The sequence below is a fragment of the Benincasa hispida genome, chromosome 4 (assembly GCF_009727055.1).
Source record: "Benincasa hispida cultivar B227 chromosome 4, ASM972705v1, whole genome shotgun sequence".
NCBI classification, from domain to species: domain Eukaryota; kingdom Viridiplantae; phylum Streptophyta; class Magnoliopsida; order Cucurbitales; family Cucurbitaceae; genus Benincasa; species Benincasa hispida.
In genome coordinates, this window is record NC_052352.1 from 60,287,167 (window position 1) to 60,312,649 (window position 25,483).

The following is a 25,483-nucleotide window of genomic DNA, read 5'->3' on the forward strand; positions in this document are numbered from 1 at the left end:
CAATCTCCCATATCAAGTAATACTTCCTCTGAATATGTTTTCCTCGTTTGTGGTTGCGAGTATAAGGTGATAGGCAAGTCTATGTTTGGAACAACTTCCAAATCACTTAGAAACTTTCTACTACTATAAAAATTGTATTACTTGATGTTTGAAACTTTTAATTACTTGACATTCTTGTGAAAAAATGTCAAGTAATATGTGATTTTTAATAAAATAAAAGTCAAGAATAATAATAAAAAAAAAAAAGCAGAAGTTGATGGAGTTTTTCGTATTTTTTTTCATACTAATATAAAACTTGATATTTTAAAGATGTCAAGAGTTTTTGTCTTCCTCAAAGCCCCTCATGCCTCCCACACCTCTTCCTTGTTTCATTTTCCCTCTCATCCCACACGCTTCGACTTTCGATTTCCATCTCTTCCAGCTTCTCCCTAATTTTATTTCATCTCTCTCTCTTTCGGCAGCCACCTTCCCCTCTCACATTTTCTTCCTCTTCTTCACGATTCTCCACTTTTTCTTCTTTCTTCTGCTCCATTCGTGCATTCAGTAGCACACACGCTGGCATTTTGTTTTCGCCGATAGCCGAAGAGGTGCCCAATCGCAGATCTGTTGCTGTTCTGTCGTGGGAGGTCGACGTAGTCTCGATTGCTAGCTGTGAGGTGTGTTTTTTGCCCTCTTTCTCTTCTCCAACCTATCTCTCTCTCCTCCAGCCTCTCCCTCGTAGCTTTTAGACCTACAATCCCAACAACCATTACGTCGCGCATTTGTTTGTAGCTCATCGTCGCTACAATCTCACCTTTGATCACTAGCCATTCAATTTTTGTCAGATTTTGTAAGTGCTCTATTTTTTTTAGTTTGGAGTTGTTATGGGGGTGGGTTTTGATAACCCATTAAGTAGTGATGCAAGATTGTGTTTACCTATTGTGTTTGGAGGTTAGGTTGCTCGAAGTGTTGGCCAACAGACATTGAGGTTTCAACAAGCTTTTGGTAAGTGTTTTAAGGGTAGTAACGATTCTCGCCAATGGGTCGAGCGGATACCTTTCATTTTCTTGTTTGATTGTCCCCATCTTCCTCCCCTTTTCCATGTTTCCCATGATTTTTCTTATTCTGGATTGTGGCTAAGTTGTTCGAATCACTTAGGAATATAATGTGGTTCTCAATTCTTATTTTTCTTCTTATTATTGCTATTTGCGTATTGAGATTTGTTTGTTTGATTGAATTTTGTTGAGATGTGGCTAAAATGAATGGATGATTTAATGATTTGGTCAATGAATTTCAGATGATTTTGAATTCTTGTTAGATTGTTTTGACTGGGAATTGGGGTAAATTATTGTGTAGTGTATTAAGTGGAGTGATATTTTATTCCTTTGCAACTATTTGGAAGTTTTGTATTGTGGGATAATTGAATTGACTAGGGCCAGACCTTTTGGTCAATGTTTGCTAGCACTTATGGAAGAAAGTCTACAATGCCTTGGTTTTTATACTTCTTTCTCAGTTTCTTATGTCTGCCACATTATTGTATTATCATATGGATTACTATTGAAGATGAGAATATGGTTTTGTATAACAATATGACATAGTTTGAAATCATCCATGTGATGGTGGAAATATTTTCATAAAGTTAAAAAATAGGAACTTTAATATTCATGAAAATTTGACATTAAGAAATTAAAATATGGATGTTTGTATCTCTGAGATTTTTCTGTGCGAAGGAAGCTTAGACCTTAAATCACTTGATGAATATTTGTTGGTAATACTTGTGCATAATGCTAATTGCAACTTACAGCTACTTTGTGCATTGAAGAGACTCTAAGAAGAGTGATTTCTTATTGCATGATTTAGTTAATGATTTTCGGTATATGCTCAGTTTTTGCATTGGTAGCCTTGGTGTTTATAAGAAAGAAGTATAATACTAAGTATGTTTACAATGAGTTTTCATTCTCTTGGAAGCTCTGGTTAGACCATGCTTCTTTTCATTTTGATTTGTTGCATGATGATCTATCCATCCATGGGAACATCTTCATTGTTTTCTATGTTTGATATCTGTGTACATGTTGCTAAGCCTACACTCTTTTTTTTTTCTTTTTCCTTTTTGCTCATTTGCCTTTTCCCTATAGTTTGTGAACATCTTCACCTTTAGTTTGTGTTGATGGAAGCATTTGTTTGGACATTCTGCAAAATCAATGGAGCTCAATCTATGATGTAGCATCTCATTTTCTATTTTATCTCAAATTTTTTGAAAATTCCTTTTGGAGTTTCTTTGACAAACAATTGCTGGTGTAGGTTATCTAGCCTTCATGCGCGTGAAGAGAACCAAATTTTAGATTTGGAGTTTCCAGAGACGCTACCAACCAAATTTTAGAGAACCAAATGTTATAACTGTCAAGTATATAAGATCTAGCCTTCAAATCTTATGTACTTAACAGTTATAACATATCAAGAAAATTACAGCTTGACGCTTTTGGAGATTAGCTACAAAGAGGTTGGGTATCTTATTCATCTACTACAAACCACACTTGTATGTTTCTATATACTTGTTTAAATTACATGAAATAACATCGGATCTTAGTTTATTGGATTGGATATATGCTTATAAAATAACACTTATTTTTTTAATAACAATATGTTTATACATAGTTTACAAACTACGAGATTGCAAGGAGATTTATGACACCATTCTCAACAATGAGCTTCATTCCCAAAACTGTCTGGCGCACAATTTTTTCTCATCGTTCTATGACCGCCTCGGGTCCGTTTTCAATTTTTCGCTTGGAGCGGAAAGTTTGCACACAAAAATTAGGGGCCTTGAGGCACCCGCAGGCCCGGGAGTCGTTTGGGGCACCAAATGAGTCCCCGTTCCCAAAATCATTTGGCAACGGATTTTTACTCATCGTTCTGAATGCCCTGGGTTTGTTTTCAAAATTTTTGCCACGAAAGTTCACCCATAAAAATTCGGCCACGGGACACCCGTGGCCTGATAGCCGTTTGGGGTACAAATGAGCTCTGTTCTCAAATCGTCTGTCGCACGATTTTTTCTCATCGTTCTGAAACCCTGGTCTGTTTTCAAATTTTCACCCGGTGAAAAGTTCGCGCCAAAAATTAGGCCTTAGGCACTTGCATCAGGCTTGGTAGCCGTTTGGGGCCCCAAAATGAGCTTCGTTCCAAAATCGTCTGGTGCACAACTTTTTCTCATCATTCTAAACCCTAGGTCCGTTTTCAAATTTCACCTTGCGAAAAGTTCGCACACAAAAAATATGGACCCGGGAATCCATGTTGGTTTGGAGCCGTTTATGGAGAACCAAATGGGCTTCATTCCCCAAAATCTTATGGCGTACGGTTTTTTTCTCATCGTTTTGAACTCGTGGGTCCGTTTTTCAATTTTCATTTGGAGGAATGTTCACGCACATGTTTAATATATAGTTAATTAAAATATGATATATAATTAATATAATATATATGAGATAAAATAATATATTTATACTATATATATATATCTAAAACAGTAGTTGACATTTTGCTTTTTAAAAAAGTAATTATTATGTTATATATATATATATATATTATATATATATAAACTACTGAAATAGTAGTTTAGTTTTTCTTTTTTTTTTTTTTTTTTTTTTTTATAATTTTTTAATATAATAAATTTAATCTGATATTAATTTATAATAAAAAAACAAAAAATATTTTGTAATTATTGATTAGTGGAAGCTTAAGGAACAAAATTTATTTACAGGGGTAAAATGGTAATTTTAACCAGCTGTAAATACAAACAACTTGTGAATGATTGACTTACTGATTTATAGTTAAAGTGAACAGAAATATATCTACAGGAGAGTGCAACTATTGAGCTATATTGGCGTGCCTCGGTAATTCGGTCTAAAGAGTTTATGTAGGTCCATAAGGTTCCTCTACTAGCTCGTAAAATTATACCTTGGATTAGTGAATTGAGCGGATTTGAAACGTTTAAAATCGAAATTAGGGTTTTGAATTTGAAGTATTCAAATTCAATTTAAGGTTTGATAAATTATATTCGATATAAATAAAACATCTAAATTTGTCAAAATTAAACGCAATCGGAGAGATTAAAATATTAAAATATTGATTTAAATATTAATTAACATGAATAGGATTCATGCATAAATTAAGTATTTAATTAATTTAATATTTGATATTAAATTATTATTAATTAATTAATTAAGTTTGTTTAATTAATTATCTAAATAAAAACATTTTTTCATTTTATGAAATTCAAATTCAGATATTAATTTGGATTTAAAAAATTAATTTAATTTTGGTGAAAATTAAATTGAAAATGAAAAAAAATAAAATTTAGTGGTGTTGGATTAATCTATTAATCAACACCTATCTCACTAGGATAATGTTGATTGAAGTGTCATTTAGCTTGTTCCGTTAGTGCTTGCATGAATTAGCTCCATAAATGCTTCAATATTCAGAATTTTGAAGTTTCATGCAATTAGTTTTTCAGAAATTCTATATTCTCTCCAAAACCCTCCACCTTCTTTAACTAATTGAGTTCAATTCAGTGTTCCACCACACATTCTAAGTTAGAGGATAGTAGAGAAGATCCTCTTGGTGGTCTATTGAACATTTGAAGATTGATTTCGTGCTGAGGAGCCAGGATTTGAAGAGTTACATCAAAGGTAATATTCTTATGAAACCCTATTTTAATGACAGTTTCAATGCATGCTTTAAAACTCAAATTAAATGTAAATTGAGTGCTTATTGATTCTGATTTTTTCTGTTGCATGTTAGTTTGCTCTATCAATCGGTATCAGAGCATGATTTAAGCACTCAATTAACGTTAATTTGAGTTTGGTGGGTAAATTTCTATAGATGCATGTTTGGTTGACTAATATGGTTGAAATTCAAATTTAGTATTAGATTACTCTTTGAATATGCTGTTAAATTTGTAATTGGTTCTTAATTAATGAGCTTATGTGTGTGCTCTAGAGTCTGTAATTTTATTGGAGTCAATAGAGTTGAAACTAGGTTGTAATCGAAGATTGAAGCAAGCAAGGTCAGCTGCAAAAACTGGACTGGAGCTACTGCCCTCGCATCGTTGCGACGCTGTTCATCTCTCTGCCCGAGGTGTTACAATGCTGGGATGGAACATCACAACATTATTCATCCCAGCCTACAAAGGCACACATTTGTGAGCCGTTTCACGTGGGAGGACGTTCGGTTTGACCGGTTTGGTCTTCATTCAGTTTAGTTTAGCAACATCTAGTCCGGTTCAACCTCGATTGGAGCATTTAGAGGCCGGTTCGAGCAGTTCGGGTTCGGTTTGGGTCAAGTCGAGCGGTCTAAACCTCTTTTGAAGTTGTTTTTAGGTTGTTTTTGTAATAATGAGTTATTTTTTTTATTTAGGATGCCAAAGTTGAACCATATTGGTGTTGTTTAAGTATTTTATGCATGTGATATATGTTATATTTAAATTAAACATGTTCGTGCATATATTATATCATTTAGATTTAAAATTTCACCATAGAAAAGCACGTTGCATGCATAATATTATGTTATAAGTTAGTTATAATATATAGTATGCATGCTTAAGGTTTCTTAAAATTAATATAATTGTTATGTTAATTTTGAATGTCTTTGATGTATGTTATGGATGGATAGCATATCTATTGTTTTATAAATTGTTATAAAATCACATTAGACATTAAAATGGATAACAAATATTATCAGCATACTCATTTAGGTTAACAACTTGTTTTAATAGTTAAAATAGGTCGTTATGTTATAAAATACGATTACAAACTCAATCGGTTCATAAGCTTGTCTAAGGTTGGAGGTATTTAAGTTGACAATTTACATAACATTAATGGAACATAAAGAATACATCCACAGTGGAAGTGATAAAATCGACAACGTTCTAATTGCATTAAAAATAAGAATAAGCATGCAAAGGGTTAGAGAATACAACCTTTGAAGACTCTACCACAATCTTCCTCTCCCGAGCTCAATTGACACCACCAACGATAAATCCCGTTATTCTCCGATTGAAGAACACGGTTGTGGGATCGTTAAGTTAGTGAAAATAAGGGAATTTCACTATAGAAAGAAGGAGAGTAAAAAGAAAAGAGGTGGAAGATTTTAGGTCAAAAGTTGTGGAAGCATTAGTTTTGCAAATTTAAAAAACAAAGCCTTTTGTAGAGAAAACACATGTAAAACTACCTCAAATTCCATTAGCATGTAATCTCTAGGTGCCAAGCTTGGGAAATGCCACTCCAAAGTCCAATTAGTTAGTGGGAAAATCCAACAATTGAATTTTTCCACTAACTATTTTTTTTAATAAAAAATGAAAAAAAATCAAATTTTAGAAAAATATTGAATTAAAAAAAATTCAATTAAATAAAAAATAAACAAATTTAATATCACATATTAAATTGTTTAAGACACCTAGCTTTGATTAATCACATTAATCAAGTTTTAAAAAAAAACTTTCATGTTAATGATCAAGTATACTCTAAAAAATAATTAATTAATAAAATAATTATTTAATTGTAAATTATATCTCATATAAAATACAATATTCCCTTAAGACCGAATTTGAACATTTCAAATTCTCACTTCATCTAGTTCTTCAATTTTGTCCATATTGAGCTAGCAAGGAGACCTAATGGATCTATAGATCATGGGCTCCAAGGATCCAAGACTAACTGGTCAAACTCTTTAACCTAGTTAATCAACATTCGTTAACTAACAGGACTGTCCACTATAGCTTGTAGTTGCACTCCCCTCACTGTAGATATATTATGTGTCCATTTGATATAACCGTCATCAATAAGTTGATCCTTCACAAGTTGTTCGTAACCTCAGCTAAGTCAAATATCGAAATACCCTTGAGTTACATATTTTCTCCTTAAGTATCACCGTCCCTCTAATGAACAATCGATTTAGGATCATAATCACTAAATCCATTCCCTCTTAGGCCAACGAGAGAATGGGGCCCCTTGTTCAAGATCCGGGATCAGCCCTTAAGGGAACAACATTTCTACTGTCCTTAAAATGAGTAGGAACGAATTCCATCTTCTAAATTCTATGTCCCCAGCCATCTACCCGGTCTTATCCCTAAAATGGGAGGCATATTGAGCAGTTAAGTACCACTAGGCTTACCCTTAGCTATACAGATCAATGGACAATCGCGAATAAACAAAAGTTCATAGGCAGCTCAGGATTCAGATCAAGTTATCTAGGTCATCAAGAAGTGAAATTAATAAATGTTAATAGTAAACGGTGTTAATACGTAACAATGATTATTTCATGGCCTGTCTTACACAATCTCATCGTGTAAAACACCCCCACTCATATGTCTCTACATGAGCGAACTGATCACATCGTTTATGACACTTTACAACATTTGTAACAATCATAAAGCGGGCTGTATTCAATAGTATCTCTAGAAATAGGTACCCAACCTAATCCAAGTACTATGGATGGTTTAGGCTACTTTACTCGAACTTGATCAAGTTTATATCTTCACATAAAGTCCAAGTATTCATGACAATAGCCAAGGGTTCATAGTTTATTGGATTTAGAGTTATTAAACAATCAACAACACTTGTCTAAATAAACTTCATATATGTTTACTGTTTACAAAACTACGAGTTTTAGGACATACAACCCAACAAACACCTTCCACCTGGGATTATGACTGAAATGTTGAGCATTATTAATCGGTTTTATGAGCTTTCATGAGCGGTGTGAGGTTTAAAATTGGTTTAACACTTAGATATCGTAGGTTTAGTTCCAAATATAAACGGTATACTTGGATAAATTATATAGACTTAGATTGTTTAAAATTAGTCGGAATATACCTAAGTAAAAGAATACCCAAATATTTAGAACACTTCAGTGAGAGATTAATAATATATACGATATATCGTTTTTAGCTCTCACGTTCCCAAGAGTTCACACTGTCAGATCCATGCTCGGCTTCGTGTTGCTTTTACTGTGACTACTCCATTCGAAAAGTGTTTGCATGGGTTGATAACAAGGTGAATGGGGGAAGTAATTCATAGTAAGTCGGTGAAGGAAACGTGTCAACATATCCTACAGTCTCCTCCATTAATTTGAACCGTGAGATTCTTATGTTACGTCTGCTGTCATTTTTACACGGCACTAGGTAGTCGTTAACTACAATGATCCCTTTGGAGGGTTGTAACATAGGATTCAGAACAACCCAAGCTTCATAAATGAATAGGGTTTTGTAGTTTCGTCTTGAACATCGTCTTCCAATTTGGGGGAATGTTCAAACTGTTCTATAAGATCTAAAAATGGTGGATCACACTTACAAGAGTTACTAAATGTTATTGTTTGACCGAAAATGGTAACCAAACTACTATAGGAATAAGAATTATTCTAGATATAGTATTTGGTCAAGATTGTCTTGGTTTAGTGAAATAGTATTTGACTGCCCCTCGGTAGCATCTATTCTAACTCACTAAAGTATCATTGAAAATAAATAAAGAAATGTGGGTACTTTATTACGTTTGCTAAAATTGGATTTAAATACATAAGTTTAATAGAATTTATTTATTTTTCAGCAATGTCGAACTCGATTATTCAACTTCTTGCTTCTGATAAATCCAATGGAGAAGGTTACTCTAACTAAAAATCGAACATAAACACAATTCTAATGGTTGATGACCTGAGGTTTGTTTAACGAAGGAATGTCCTCCTCTTTTCAGTTTAAATACTAACCGAAATGTTCAGGAAGTTTATGATAGATGGGTAAGGGCTAATGAGAAGGTGAGAGCCTACATCTTGGCGAGCATATCTTATATGCTCAATAAGAAATATGAAGCCATGCTCACTGTTCGTGAAATCATGGCATCATTGCAAGAGATGTTTGGGCAACCGTCGTCTTCATTATGACATGAGGCTAGAAAATATGTTTATAACTCACTCATGAAAGATGGGACCAATGTTAGGGAGCATTCCTGGACATGATGGTCCATTTTAATATTGTAGAAGCTCACAATGCTATCATAGATGAGACTAGTCAAGTTAGTATGATCTTGGAGTCTTTTCCGAAGAGCTTCTTGACCTTCTGAGCTAATGTTGTAATAAATAAGATTAATTACAACCTGACTACTCTATTGAACGAACTCCAGACTTATCAATCGATGATGAAATTAAAAGAAAGTGAAGCAAAAGTTGTTTCACACAATTTTTTTTAAGGAATCATCTTTGAGAATGAAGCCTTCAGACAAAAAGAAGTCAACCCCTTCCTTTTCTAAAGATAAAAGTATCCAAATGAAAAAAAAAGGGAAAATGGAAGAAGAAACCTGCTGCTAAAAAAAACCAAGGCTTCTAAAAGAAAACGTTTTCATTGTGGAGAAGAAGGGCATTGGAAATGCAACTGCTCGAAATATTTGGTTGAAAAGAGAGCCGAAAAGGAAAAATAAGGTAAATCAGATTTACTTGTAATTGAAACATGCTTAGTGGAAAATTCTCACTTAACTTGGATATTAGATTTAGGCGCCGCTAATCATGTTTGTACTTTTCTATAGGAAGCTAGTTCTTGGACTCAACTCTCTAGGAAAAACTAGCACATAAGTGTTTATAACGTTTCCAATATTCAGACAAAGACTCACCCACAAATTGTTTTATACCATAAAAATCATTCCTTATAGAATGGGCTCTAGAAGCTGATTTTTTTTTTAAGAAATTTCTTTTTAAGCTCATTCCAAGTGATGATTCACCCTAGAGCCAAGTAGTACAACAAATCCTTGGCGTCGTTCTGTAGTAAAAAAGGAAACACCCTAAGGTTTAGTTTCTCTTCTGTGACTCCATGGGGTCTCATACTTACACAAACAATATGGAAGTCTTTGATGTGTTTGTGGGGGTTCTCCCCTGCATGCCCTCTGAAGCTTGGCAATAGATTGACCAGCCTGGGTTTGAGTTTGAATGGCACCGTGGTAGGTGGAAATACGATGCACAGGGGTTGCTGGTCCATGTCAGGCTCTGCCAGCTCCCTTAGGGTTTTCTCATGAATTTCTTCTCCTATTGTTGTGTTGTCAGCAACTTTTGGATTTCCTTCTCCTGGGATTTCTTCTCCGCGCCTCCTTCGAATTCTCCTCTCCTCCTGGTCAATATCTGCAAGAAAAACGAAACCTGCACTCCCAGAGGATTGGGTCATAAACCAAAAGGAAGCAACATACATTCCTTTTTTTTTTTTTTTTTTTAATAAAAGGAATTAAAAAATTTTCCTAGGCTGATTGCCAAGTCTCCCTGGCAACAGCGTCAATTTGATCGAAGTTTGAGACTAAAAAGGAATCTGAACTTAAAATGAGCTAAAAGGACCAAATTATGCTTAAAGAAGTCAAAATCGAGCAATAGATAAAAGAGAGTGAAGAGAAGGGATGAAAATGTCTAAAAATCAAAGGGTAGGGCAACGTAAAACATAGTATTACGACGCTGCCCCTTTACGATAGAAGACAATAGCTGCTCTTAATTGAGTGTCGCAACTTCATAGATTAGTGTTGCATTGCTATGAAATTTGACAGAAGAGGTTCGCACACATCCAAAGTAGCGTAGCAGGGAGCATTACTACCTTCAACCCTTTACGCTTGAAGACAGTAGTTGCAGTTAAAACGTAGTTTTGCAATGTTACGATCAGCATAGCCTTATGTTATGGCAACATCTGACCAACGTTTCAATTTCGCAGCTGAGCGTTACAACACTGCCTTTCCTTAATTAAAAATTCTTCAAATTTTGGAAAGATTTTATGCCCCAAATTTCTACTTCTATATATTTGGACGTCCCTCAACACTCAAGACACGAAATCCTAATCTAATTTCAGACCTAAAAGAGTGAGTTCTTACCCTAGAAGAGTTAGAGAATGAAGAATTATTATGAAGACCATTCAAATTCTCAACGTGCTGATCAAGAGGAGATTGACGATTTCCATAAAAAAAAGAAGCATTATGATAGTTATCTTCTCTGGTTTTTTATTTCCCTATACTTTTATGTTGTCAATTGTATGCAAATATGTGATTGAGAACCATAAGTGGCTAGACTCTCTTGTTTTAGGGTATTGATAGATTTACCTATGAATTTTGTTTAATACTTAGTGATTTCATGGAATTGTAGAACTTTATACCTAGTAATGTTATTGTCATTAATTTCTATTGGGTGACCATCAATGAATGCTAGATTAAATATTCAATTTGATAAGTTATCAAATCTATAACTTTGGATTGCTATTAACCTTTCATGTACATAGCTAGGAGAATAGTAAAAGTTGTTGATGAAAATATCTAATGCCATGAATCTTAATTTGGTATCATGATGTTAGTTATCAATTAGGATTGCATGAAAAGGGATTGTTCTCGAAAGATAATAATCTGGACTTTAGTTTCGAGACTTAGGTAAATTTTTATGTATAATTCCATGATTAATCTAAGCATTATCTAATGAAGTATGTGATGAAATCAATACTCTAAAACACTCTTTTAATATGTGGTTGGAATCCGGGACTGGCGTTGTCATCACCGCCCCTGGTCCGAGCAAGGGTAATTTATTTTACCACAAAAGCAGTAAAGCAGTAAGATCGAAGTCGAATCCACAGAGAGACTGTTGAATCAACTTAGGACAATTTATGAATTCCACTTAAAAAGGGGTTTTGATGGTTTTGTTTTGTTTTGTTTTTTTTTTTTTTTTTTTTTGTTTCTTTTTAATAAAGTAAATTGACAAACAAATAGAGAAAAGCAAGAGTTAGCATAGAAAAGGGTTGAATCAAATTGAGAGAAAAATCTTGAGATTAATTTGTATGTTTTTTTTATTTTCTATCATTAGGCACTAGTTAATTTTTCGAATTATGTGAACCCCTCAACCTATTAGAAATTCTAATAGCCTAATTAGCATGATTTATTTGGAAAAGATTATACTAGGGCATACATGAATTTGGCCAAAAAAATTATAGACTCTAAATATGTGATCCTAATACATGCAACTTAATCAATCAATAATGCATAGACTAGAATGATTTTACAAACAAGAATTTCAACAAATTAACTTTTTAGAAAAATCTATTGAAACTCTATTAATATTAAAATGAATCGACCCAAAGGGTTCACAACAATTGAATAAATTAAACTAGTAACCTTCAAGAATCAAGATATACAAACTATCCCAAGAAAATTACCTATCCTCTAAAAGGCATATCAGAATTACAATGATAAAAAAAAGAATCGAGGTTGATTATGGCGACAATTACTCAGTAATTTGACTTCAATGGCTCCCAAAACTGGACTAATCCCGAGCGTCTTATTTATAGGTTTCACGCAGCGTCACAACGCTGCAACGCAAATTGGCAACATCACCTCTAATGCTCGGTTGTGTCGCGCACGACATTAAATTTCTGTCAATTGTCATAGCGTCGCAATGCTCTGAAGGAGTGTTGCAATACTAAGTGTTCTGTCCCTTATGTTAGAGTTCAAGCGTCAAACGACGTTGCAATGACGGTGATGATCCAACTTCGGAGCGTCGTGACGCTTGGGACAACATTGCAACGCTGCCCTGTAACTGATGCTATTGCCTTACAGCATCGAATGAGCATTGGANTATTGCCTTACAGCATCGAATGAGCATTGGACTTAGACTTATGACGAGCGTTGCAATGTTGGAACAAGGCAAAATTGTCCTTTTTCATCTTAGCTTGATTTTATACGTTTGACTCCCGGTTTTTCCTTTCTTTTTGCTTGATTCTTCATCCTTGTAATGTACTTGCTTCATTGGGTTAATTTTCCTACAAAATAAGACAAATAAAATACAAGAATTATCCAAATATAGGAAAGTTAAGGCCATAAACTTAGTTCTTTTTGGAGCTAACAATATGAAATTCACACTCAGTTTTTCTAGTCATTCAGTTTTCTTGCAATTAAAAATCAGTCAAATCCATTTTTCAGTTCCTTATTTAAAATCGATACAGTTCTGAATAGATAAGTATTAATTGTTCATTTGATCCCTAAGAACGATACTAGGCCTCTTGGGCCGTTTTAATTTACTATAATTTGACCATGTTCACTTGCGCGTGGCACTACCAACGGCGCCAAAAACTCGATAAGCCAAAACTTGGTGTTATTGTAAGTGCACAGGTCAAGTTTTAGTAAAATGGTCAAGAGGCTGAGTATCATCCTCTAGAGATCAAATAGTTGAATTATACCTAGCTAAGAAATGGTCTTGTGATAATGTTTTTTAGTTTAAATAAAACAAAAGTAAAAAACAATGGTGAAATTCAAGAGATAAAGATATTCAAGGGTGTCGATTTTCTTAATTACTTCATTTGGTCATGCAAAGTATTTCTGTTGATTCTTATCCTAAATATGTGTTTAAGTCTAATCTTCCAATAACATTATTTTTCTCATGCAAACCTAATTGCAAGTACTAATTTATTGAACCCAATTTAAGAAGCATGACATGAAAGTTAGTCATAATCAACTTTCATTAGCAATCTAACTATTTACATGATAGATTATCTAACAATCCAATATTATAGGTCCGGTTAAACATGCAATCTTTCTAACTGAATGTTCAACCTAACATACATCTACAAACAATGGATGTAATAAGCACAATAATACTAAAAAAACTATTAATTACACACATCCATAGAAAATATGGATGCATTAACATAAATCCATAAAAACGTTCATCAACACCCTAGAACTAAAGTGTTTAGCCTCTCATTGATGCTACAAACACATTCTTAAACTTTGCAATCATCATAAGCAGTAAAGAAAAATAAAGGAAATGAAGAAATACTACCCTCGAAGCAAGCTCCGCCATCAAAGCTTGACGATCTAGCTTTGATTCGCACCTTGGTATCTCGAACGGCCTCCAAACGAACTTTTAATATTTCTTCACTTTTTCTAGACTAAAAACTCTCTCTAAGGCTCTCAATTTTGTGGTGTGTGGAATTAATTTGGCATAAAAAATCCTAGGTGATAGAATTTATAAGAATTGAACTTTTTCTATTGCCGTGTGGCAACTGTGCTATGCTATACGCTACGGCTGGCCAATTTTTCTTAACATCTCAAGTTTTAACGTCGAGGGTAGCACCAACCGAGTGCCACGATGGTAACTTGTTTTCGAGGAACTTGTGATATTTCTCTATTTTTCTTCAGAGATGTTTGGCTCGGATTTAGTTTTATTGGGCTTATTTGAGGTTTTTTTTAGCTCATTTTGATCGTAGTTTTTAAAAATTTTCAAATTTTAAAAAGTAGTGTTTTAAAAACTTTTTTTTTTGGGTTAAAATTTAGGTAAGAATTCAACGAAAAAAGATGCAAACCTATTTGTGCATGCTTGCATGCGTCCATGCATACGTGACCTATGTGCGTGTGCATGTGCGTGTGCATATGCGTATGTGCATTTTTGTGTACGTATGCGTGTGCGTGCTTGTGTTTGAGTGTCTATCATTGGTAGATAGTTATAAAAGCTCTTTATCAATATCTATCAGTAATAGATATTGATAGACATCTATCCGTATCTAATATTAATAGACAATGATAGAATACTATCGTTGTCTAATACTGATGTATTTCCTATTAGGTCTATTATTGATAGAAAATGATATAACACTATGAACGATAACTTCTAAAACAAAAAGAAAGTTGCATGAGAGAGAGGGGAAAAGGAGAGAAAAGGGAAAGAAAATGGTGATTCTTGAAAGTTGAAAGAAGGGAGAAGAGATAATGTAAACTAATAATTAGCTTTGGAAGTTGGGATAAAAAAAGAAGATATTTTATAATCAAAATATATAATATTTATATTTATAGTATATAATATATAAAACAAAAATGATATAATATTAATATTTGGTTGGCAACCGTCAGTTTCAATTTATACGTCCATTGGAGATGGTTGATTTTTAGCTGTATTTTGACAAAATCGATCCAATCCTTTTTTTTTCTTTTTGAAAAATCGACCTCCAACCTTCGATCAACTGATTTCGATTGTTTAGTTCGATTTTTTGGCCATTCTTACTCACCTCTAGGCGACATGGGGAAGTCTGAATAAAGAGTGACACGAAGGACTTTACGAATTTGTCAAAAAAAACAAAAAAAAAACAATTTGCAAAAAGAAAAAACAGTTATTGAAAAAAAATTAAAAACCGTTCAACAATCATTAAAGGAAAAAAAAAAGTCGGATTGCAAAATATAACCATTGGGTCTTCTTTTTAAAATAATAATAATAATAACAATATTGTTTTCTTTTTATTTTTAATCTTCACCCTTGCCTTTTCTTTTCATCTAATGGTAAAAATTAAAATCCGATTTTTACCTCTCTTCCTTCACTTTTCAAACTCCATCTTTTCATTTTATTATAAAGGTGATTATTTTATTGTACTGTGAGAATTAAATTGTGTTAGCTCAAATCTGTATCTCCATTCTTTTTAGAGAGTTTGTTGTGTATTTTTAAAACTTGCAAATATTGTAACAGTTTGATCCAACCCGTGGAATGGATCGAGTTTGCTCTTGAACTAGTGAAGCAAGGTTGTGGTTAGACTCTAATTTATGGAAAAAGTTGACAGAATTTCTTTATTTAAATTCCGAAAAGGATCTTGGTGAAAGAGTAGGTCGAATTTGACTGAAACATTATAAATATTTTGTTGTTTTCTTTTCTAACTCTTTCATAGTTAATTTTGTAATTAATTTTAGTTGGATGCTCTAGATTATTTTTTTTTTACTAATTGAGTCATTGACTTTATTATTTCATACTTTTTATCATTCTTGTTTTTAGCATTAATTAGAGTCTTTTTCTTATTATTAATCTGTCTTATAAAATGTCTAATTAACTTAATTTAACATAGGAAAAAATCAATTAAACAATATTCACCCTTTTTATGGTTATCATACCGATCTAATAGTTTTATTAATATCACTTCCATTATTGTTTAATCTATAAACATTGAGTAATTCGAAGCTATTTAAAGCATCAAATGAATAAGGATTATATTTGAGTTAATTGAGCTTAAATTGAGCAACCAAATCATTAGTTCACGACTATTTTGAAATGTGGGGGGAGGGAGGTTGGCTTGGGAGGGGGGTTGGCTTGTTTAGGCATGTAGAATAAAACCCTCGAGAATAATAAACCAAACTCATGGATTTGGAAGGGAGATTTTTAATGAATGCTTAGGAATGGAAAACGTTTCCCTTTATTTTTTTTTACCTCTTATACTTAGACGTTAGTGACTGTTGATGATCATCACTAGCCAACCCTCTTGAATGTCATCTCAGGCAATCGTCATGATCGTCGTCAATGAATGTCTAAGGTGATCGTCATCGATCGACAATTGTGATCCTTTTCGACAAATGTTGTCGATTGACCACCCGCCTTGTGAACCTCGACTCGGGCAGTCACACCTATTAAAATAAGAGCAAAAAAAGACTTCAAACTAAAGAGATACAAAGGTAGTGTGTAGAGATCGTTGTTCGTAACCGTCCATCATGATCGCCATTGGCAACCGTCTACCGTGTCATTATCGGTCTACCATCGTGATCCTCATCGGGTACTATTTTTCGTTGACCGTCATAGTCATTTTTTTTACTGTCGCCAGTCAACCATCATGATCATTGCCAGCCGACCATTGTGATCATCGTCGACGACCAACCGTTGCGACTGTTGTGAGCTGACTACCCTAGTCAGTTCTATCGTCGATGGTTGACAATTAACAATTGCTTTTATTTGAATTGCATGAAAGAATGAGAGAAAAGAGAAGGGAAAAGAGTGAAGGAAAGGGGAAGGAGAATAAAGAAGAAAAGTAAACTGTATAGAAAGGAAGGAGATGGTCTTCAGTGGCGACAATTATATTGGGGTTGATACCCTAAATCTTGTAGTCTTGTAGTTTGTAAACTTTATTCGTATAAATAGATTATTTATTTCCAAATTAGTGTTATTTTATTTGACATTTAGTTACATTAACCCAAAACCAATGAACTAAGATCCAAGGTTATTCGATGTAGCTCAAACATGTATGTGATAACATACAGATGGATCATGTTTCTGTAATAAATTGAACAATTTGTAGTAAATGGATAAGGTTGGTTACCTTATCTTAGTGACGCTACGGATAGCCCGAATTGTTATAATTGTTGTAAAGTGTTACAAATTATTTGATCCTGATCATTCATGTGGACACATGTGAGCAGTGGTATCTATACCAAGAGTTTGTATAAGACCGGACCACAAAATGATTAGTTTCTCTTTATAATGTTGTTACTAGAAGAGACTTATATTTGATCAAGATGACCATATGTGACTTGACCTTAAGACTGGGTGAGTTGTGAACTCCTACTTATGAGGGTGATTCTTTGATCTGTATAGTGAAAGTAGTTATATTCGCCGACTCAATATGCCTACCATTTTGGGGATTCATTCGATTAGGGAGCTAGGAATACAACTACACTAAGGAATTCTCTCATTTCGATTGTTAGGATAAGTAGATAAATTGCTCCCCTTACGGGTTGATTCCAGGTCTTGAACAATGAGATGCCTCACCCTCTCCTGGCCCATGAGGGTTCAGTTATAGTTGGACTATGACTAATTGTTCATTAGAGGGATCAGTAGTACTTAAGGAGTTAAATGTAACTATAGGGGTAAAACAGTAATTTTGACCCAGTTGTATTTACGAGCAATTTGTGAAGGGTTAATGCTCTATTGATTGGTTATATGTAATGGACATAGAAATATATCTATAGTGCAAAGAGTACAACTGTCGGTCTTTAGTGGAGTGGCGGGCAATTAATGAATGGAAAAATTAACTTAATTAAAGAGTTTAATTAATTAATCTCGTACCATTGAAGCTTCAATTTGTAGGTCTATAAGGTCCCATTGTTAGCTTAATAAGGATTAATGAGAATCAAATTAACTTTAGATTAATTTGAATTGTTTAAATTAATTAAAGAGAATTAATTGTATGAGATACAATTAATATAATGTATCATATAATATATGATTGCATCTAATTATATTAATGTAATATAATTAAATTAAATTAAAATTTTTGAAATCCAAATTAATAACTCCCAGGGAGTTCTTTTTCCACATTGTGGGAGTTATCTCTCATATGTGTGTAGAGTAGTGAGGAGGATAGACTCATTACATGAAAAATTCTGCAAAAACTTCATCTCCTTACTGCTAACACTCTCTCAAGAAAAACTCTCTTTCCCTTTCACCAAAGTTAATCAAGGAAGCGCACACACTCTCCTTGATTCTCACCTTAAGAATAACAAAGTAATCATTATGGTGGTATCTCATTGCTATCGGTGTTGTAGTTGCTGCATTCGAAAGAAGATCTGTGTTAGAGGGAGTAGATCTCACTATTCGTGATCATTCATCAAAAGGAAAATCGAGAAGAACGGTTCTTCAAGGGTTAGTGTACCATTTTCCTTTTCTCTCTGTAATTTACAATAGAAAAGTATGCTTAGATTTATGTATGCTTATCTTGTTTCTGTCCCCTCTGTTTTTTTAAGATCGTAAAACGAAATTCGAGACATCCGACATTCGTAGGCTTTTGCTATGGAAATTCCAATCCCTTCAAGTTGTTATAGATGTTGAAGTAAGAAGCGGTAGAATTAGATGAAGAAAGGAGTGAGTAAGAGAAAAAAGGAGTCAAATAAAAATGTTTTTTATTTGATAATTAAAAATTAGATTTTTTTTTTTTGAAAGTTAGGTGTCATGTCAACTTTTCATAAGTAATTAATAGACATATTAACAGATGGATTAAGACTGTTATAAAATTCAAAAATCATGGTAAAAATCATTTCATTGCTCTAAAAATATAGATAAAATTGGGAATTTATAGCAAAATTAGATTTGTTGTAAGTTTGTTAATATTATTAAACTAAAATTCAAACTTTGTTACCTTGTTATCAAAAGTTAAATTTGTCAATCATACATTATTTTCATGAAAATTAATAGAGTAAATGAGTTAAATTATGGGTACAAAAACGTAGAAATATAAATTTAATTTTCAATTGAATAAATTAAGTGTTACATTTAATTAGATCATAAAAATATATAGTTTAGAAAAAAAATATTAAAAAATAAATTATTCGAATCTAGAAATTAATAATCTACCACCGAACATAGATTTCAACAACCCAAACTTCAAGATCTTACACTCCAAACACAGATACTTGAGATTTCCAAATTTCGAAACTCCCTTAAATAAGTCCCTAGACATTTGATTCTCAGACTTTCGATTCTGAACTTGCACACCAAACGCCCTCTTAGGGTTAGTAATTAAGTGTATAACAACATTTTTAAGAATTGTAAATATAGCAAAATCAATTAGTGATACACTTTATCGATGATTGACTCCTATTTAGCGATATGGTTTATCACCGATAGACTCTTATTAGCGATATAATCTATCATTGATAGACTCTAAGTGTTGGATCTAAATTTTGCTATATTTGTAAATTCTTTTTCATTGTGCTATCTTTACTAATACTTTGAGTTGCATAGATTTCTAAATTATTTATTTATTTATTTATTTTTGCCTTTTTAACTAATTGTCGTATTTAACATTTTGTTTTGAAAAAAATAGCCTTATTAAACACAAAATTAAAAGTTTTATCAGATACAATCTCTAAAAAAGAACTTATTACTAAACATAACCCAAATAAAATAGAATAGGCTAAACAAAAAAACAATTTAAGATGTAGGTGAACCCAAACACATTTGAAATGAAATTTATGGCTTGTACCACTTATTTTTCATGTCAAAACATGATTTATTAATATCAATTGTTCAATTGATTAGTAGATATATCTTCAAATATGAAAAGTTTGAATTTCATCCTCATATGTTGCAACTAAATAAATAATATATTAACATAATCAAGAAGTAAAAAAAAATATATCAAAAGGATAAAAATAATATATTAATATAATCAAGAAGTCAAATTTTAAAGTAACTTATTCAAACAACCTATATATTGACAAAAAATCAAAAGGTCAAATTCACCAAGACTTTAGAATTCAAGGGACAAAAGTGTATAACAAAATCATAAAATGTAACATGTTGTTACTAGTAAGTGAGAATTAAAATATGAATGTTGATATCGATATTGAAAGTTTAATTTACACATATATACCGATAAAATATCCATATCAGTAGATATTTTTGTGAGAAAAAATTTATAAAATTTTTTTAGATTAACAATTAAATTATTTTTAAAGACAATTACAAATATAGCAACCTAACTAAAGTATTAGAAAATATAGGACAATGCAAAAGAATTTGGAAATATAACAAAATTTATGTCTAGATCTCAGACTATATCAGTGATAGACTATATCGCTAAGAGGAGTCTATCAATGATAAACCATATCAATTATAGGAGTCTATGAGCAATATAGTCTATCACTGGTTGTTTTTGCTATATTTGCAATTCTTAAAAATATTGCTATGCACTTAATTATTAACCCTAAAAGTGTTACTCATTGCAATTATCCTTGTTTTTACTTCCAAATTAAGTTATAAATATCGATGCTAGTATTAATAATATTCGGGTACTTGCTTTAAATGGTGAAACTGCAAAAAATATTCTTAAGATTAAAAACACTTTTGGTTCCTAAATTTTCATGAAAGTAACAATTTAGTCCTTGAACTTTACTATGTAACAATTTAGTCCTTGTACTTTTAAATTCATAACAACTAATACAAACAAATTTATCAAAATTAGATATCATTTTTTATTATTTTATTATTTTATGATGTAGACTTTGTATTTTATAAAAATATTGAGTCTTTAATTAGTTTATCTGTTTATTTGTGCAAGAAATCTTATTAAATCTTAACTCTAATTTCTACAGTAGAGACTAAATTGTTACAAATTTGAAAGTGTAAAGACTAAATTGTGACGTAGTAAAGTTCAATAACTAAATTGTTACAAAATTGAAAGTATAGGGACTAAATAGTTACAAATCAAAATCGAGAGGCTAAACTATTACTTTCATGATAATTTAGGAATCAAAAGTGTTTTTTAACCTCTATTTTTTAAAATAGCACAAAGTCACTATTTATTATTATCTATTATTAATAAATAGTGATATTTTATTATAAATAAGTTATTCATTTTCTTATATTTAAAAATATTGTGTGATAAGAGATATTAGAGATTATCAGTATCGAAGTTGTTATAATATTTTAATCCATTGTAAGGAGTAAATACACGAAAAGAAATGTTGGTAATAAATAAACATAGGTTCGTTGAGAGATATTGTTGGTAATCTCAACCTCCTTCCACCTCAACTAACTATTTACTCTCTAACAAGCTAATACTAATCTACGCATCTTTGTCCGCCACCGCCACCGCCACCACCAAATGCGGTGGCCGGCCTTCAAGATCGGTGGGCTTGGCCTCATCGCCATATCATATGTCTCCATTGACTACCTCAGCCACCTCTCGCCAGCATGGCATTCCCGTCTTCAGCCAGCCCTCTGGTCCCTCCTTGCCCTTGCCGCCGTCGTTCGTGTTCCTTTCTACAAACACTGGTCCTCCGAGTTCCGTTCCGCCATTCCATTTCTCTCCTCCATGCTCTTTATGCTCGCGGCTCTGCTCTTCGAAGCCCTCTCCGTTCGATTCGTCACTGCCGTCCTCGGTCTCGACTGGCACAGGTAAAGTTAGGATTTGGATTTGTCTCTTTTGTGATTCCTGTGTTAGTAGACTAAAAATTGAAGTGGATTTCTTGAATGTTCAGTTTGATTTGGACTTGGAGGGAGAGGATTGATTTCTGATTTTTGAGCTGATTTCTAATTGTTTTAGGTGGTCAAGTTTAGGTACGATTCTGTGGATCTGCTTTAGTTAACTCGCCGGTTTTGGAAATTCTTTCATTTTCTTTTTGTGTGAATCGGGAGATTAATGATGGATCTGTTATTTTTGGCATGTGGTTAAGCTTGAGTTTCCAGATTTGAACTTCACGAAGGCGTTGACTGAAAAAATGATTTGTTTTAGAAGTTTAAAGAACGAAAAGGCATTTATATCCATCTTGATTGTTTGTCTCATTATGAGACATTAATGGCATACCTCGTTCTTTGTGAAGGATTCATGAGTTTAGATCCGTTATAGTGTTAAAGCTCTTTAGATTTTGTCTATCACCAATGGAAAGGGATCCGGCTAATAAATTCATTTTTGGTTCCCCATAGATCGACATTTCCTTAATTCACTGACATAACCCAGTTTAGAAATTGCATAGCATCAGTCAATTAGTTTTCTTATTTTCATTTCTTAAATATGTTTTTTTCCCTTTTTATTTTTTTAAATGAATTGAAATTGTGGATCTAATTCCTATGTTTATTCAGAATATATAGCCTCAATCTGATGAAATTAATGAGATGCAGTGAGTGTGGATAAACGTCAATGTCGTTATTACTAGTCACTGGAATTAAACAACATCTGATGATAGTTGATGCAGTCATTATGTTTAAAGAAGTCTACAAAGTCCTTGCTTGTTGTTTTTGAGTATTGAATCTTGCAAACAACTGGAAAGTCTATAGGATTTTTAACAAGCATAATAGAATAATTTCAATCTATGAAACAAAAAAAATTGTATGCGTTTAGTCTTGTTAATTCCCACTTCTGTTTTCTTCTGCGGCAATTCAGTAATTTACTTCGTACTAGTAGATTATGTTATGGTATACAGACTTCCAATATAGCATACAACTGGGAATATAAGTTTCAGAAAATCTATTTTTGGTTGTGAAATGGCTCTTCTAGAACTGATGAATGATAGTAAGGCTCTTCGAGAACAGAATTATAGTTCTTGTATGAGTACGCCACTAGGATATTAAATCCTAGGTAGGTGGGCATCATGGATTAAACCCATGACCTCTCAGCCCTCTATCAAGAGAATGTTCCCTTATTTACCACTAGGCTAACCATGATGGTTACTTTCTTTCATTATACTAATAACTTAAAATTTGTGAAACTCCTTTACTCATAAGCAATATATCTGGTTTCATTTCCCTGTTGGTTTTATTTTCAGTTAAAATTCTAAGATCGTGGCTTTCTTGACATTTGACAGTGACGCATCTCCTCTTCCTGATACTGGCCAATGGTTACTCTTGGCATCGAACGAGAAACTTCCTCATGCTGTCGTGGAGATATTGAGAGCTCGGATTATTGGATTGCACCACTTCCTGATGTTGTTCATTATGTTAGCATTCTCTGTGCTGTTTGACTCAGTAAAAGCTCCTGGACTTGGACTTGGTGCAAGGTATATGTTCACCATGGCAATCGGCCGACTTCTCAGGGCCATAACTTTTGTCTCTACAATTCTACCATCTGCAAGGCCATGGTGTGCTTATTCTCGATTCAGAGTCCCAGCATACCCTCATCGGTGGGCACAGAAGTACTATGTTCCTTATGCTGAAGATGCTGATACAATTCGCCAGTTGATAAATCGGGACATAGCTTTTGGTAAGTGACTTAAATCTTCCCATTTTTTTCATGCACACTTCCAAACTCTTATCCTGACCATAAATGCTTTCCACTGAAACCATCGTATTTGAAACTGAGTAATTTAATCTTGCATTTGAAAAGAGTTAAAAGCACTCAAATTGCTTTGTAAGAGAAGACTTGATGGGTGTTTCGGACATTGAGTTATGAAGTCTGGAGTTAATATTTGAAGTTAGGAAATTTGTGTTTGGAGATGCAGAGTTATAAGATAGAGTTCGTCAATAAATGTGCAAATTTCAATAGTGTTCGCTATTGAAGTTGAGTTATTTAACACAAACTTAGGAAGTTGGTGGGCTGTTTTTAGCTCAAATACTTGGCTAGATAGCACTTTTATAGTTTTAGGAGTGTAGAACCAAATGTTAAGATAAGATAATTTGTTATTGAGCAACCTTTTAAATTCCTTATACGTCTAGCTTTGTAGAAGATTGTTCGTACATAATGACTGGAAATTTCTCTATTTTATGCATTGTGCTTCCACTTTTCTGAGTTGTTAACATGTAAAATTGTTATTTTCCCAGCTGATCCTGGACAGATTCTTGGTGACTACAGACCTGATTGGGGTAAAATGAGTTTCCTACTAGATTTTCTTCGACCAACACCCTCTGAAGGATCTTCCTGGTACAATTTGCTTAAGAAGGCTGGGGGTGGCTGCAATGACCTTGTATACAGTGGCCACATGCTTGTTGCCGTCCTCACTGCCATGGCCTGGACGGTATATACTCTATTGTGCAGCGTGCTTGATGTGATATAATGTTTTGCTTTTGGCTATAATTATACTTAAGTCTCTTAATACATGAAATACTGAAACAGGAGGCTTATGGAGGTCTTAGCTCGGCTGTTGTATGGTTTTTTGTAATACACAGTGCTCAGCGTGAAATACGAGAACGCCACCATTACTCTGTTGATTGTGTTGTTGCAATATATGTTGGCATCCTTTTATGGAAAATGACTGGCTTCATTTGGTCAGCTAAAGATGTCGTGAAACGTCAAAGGCTAGCGAAGTTGGAGAAGATTCAAAATAAATTAGTGCAAGCTGCAAAAGATGCGGATATTGATAAGGTGAGAGAACTTCTAAAAGAAATAGAGTTAACTAGTCAAGAGAGCAACATTGAAGGCAATCGAGGCCAGAGCGGAGTGTTGTGGTTCTTCGCTTGTGCAACGATATTTGCTGCACTTGTTATTGTTCTTCTAGCCTTCACGTGGACAAGTGATGGTTAAATTTACATAGAGCGATCACACGTTCCACGGGCTCACGCACACTGATTATCCATGCAAGTTTTGTAATTTGTATCGTTATCCGATTTCTTCCTTTCCCAAAGAAGAAAAAAAAAAAGAAGTCTTCTTTAGTTTATTGCTAGGATTTGAGGCAAATGTTTTCTTGTAGAGTGTAATGAATGCTGGTATGGTTTTATATTGTGATGTTTGATAAATTAATTAGAAACTACGTTGTCTTTGAAGTAGGTTTTTAGTAGTGTTGCACCCTTATCCTCCATTTATGGGTTTTGGTTATTAGTTTAAATGAGCAGCCAAGGAATTAGTATTGGAGTTCGAGTTCATTTTCATTGATCGATGGGATTTGGTATCATTTTCATGACTTCAATCAAATTTGACTCTCAAAATTAGACTCTGAATTTAAATAAATGTCAGTTTTATCTTCGGTTCAACACTAATTCACCCACTAATTCTAATAGATGATGTAAAAGTCTTCATAAAACATAATCTAACATTCGTTTTCTCTAAAATTTTATCAAATTTGTATCATAATTCACACATATGCTTTTCAATTCAGTGAATGAATAAGAAAGATTTTTTCTTTTTTTAAAGACTTTTGGTGCGAAAACTATTAGAGTTGAAATTGCAACACTTTTTAAAGTTTAAAGTCAATATTACAATATTATCTAAATTTGAAGTATAATTGGATGAAATTGAAAGTTTAGTTTACAAGTTGAGTGTAAAAATTATTGTTTTTTCCTATTTTTTTTA

At 33.2% G+C, this 25,483-nt stretch overlaps 1 protein-coding gene and 1 long non-coding RNA gene across 3 annotated transcripts; both read left to right on the top strand.

Moving 5' to 3' along the window:
* The first annotated feature begins 308 nt into the window (after window positions 1-308).
* Window positions 309-5,430, top strand: LOC120075278. Of its 2 annotated transcripts, XR_005481275.1 has the most exons (5): window positions 309-829; window positions 936-984; window positions 2,281-2,479; window positions 4,545-4,661; window positions 4,999-5,430. It is a non-coding gene; the product is annotated as an uncharacterized LOC120075278 (long non-coding RNA). The 2 variants fall into 2 exon arrangements; XR_005481274.1 differs by having other exon boundaries at window positions 310-829; window positions 4,545-5,430.
* A 15,811-nt stretch (window positions 5,431-21,241) lies between these two features.
* LOC120076854 lies at window positions 21,242-24,960 on the top strand. Its single transcript, XM_039030801.1, has 4 exons — window positions 21,242-21,660; window positions 23,067-23,461; window positions 24,019-24,212; window positions 24,311-24,960. Exons 1-4 carry the CDS (start codon window positions 21,368-21,370, stop codon window positions 24,716-24,718), a joined length of 1,290 nt encoding a protein of 429 aa, XP_038886729.1. The 5' UTR covers window positions 21,242-21,367; the 3' UTR covers window positions 24,719-24,960.
* Window positions 24,961-25,483: the final 523 nt, after the last annotated feature.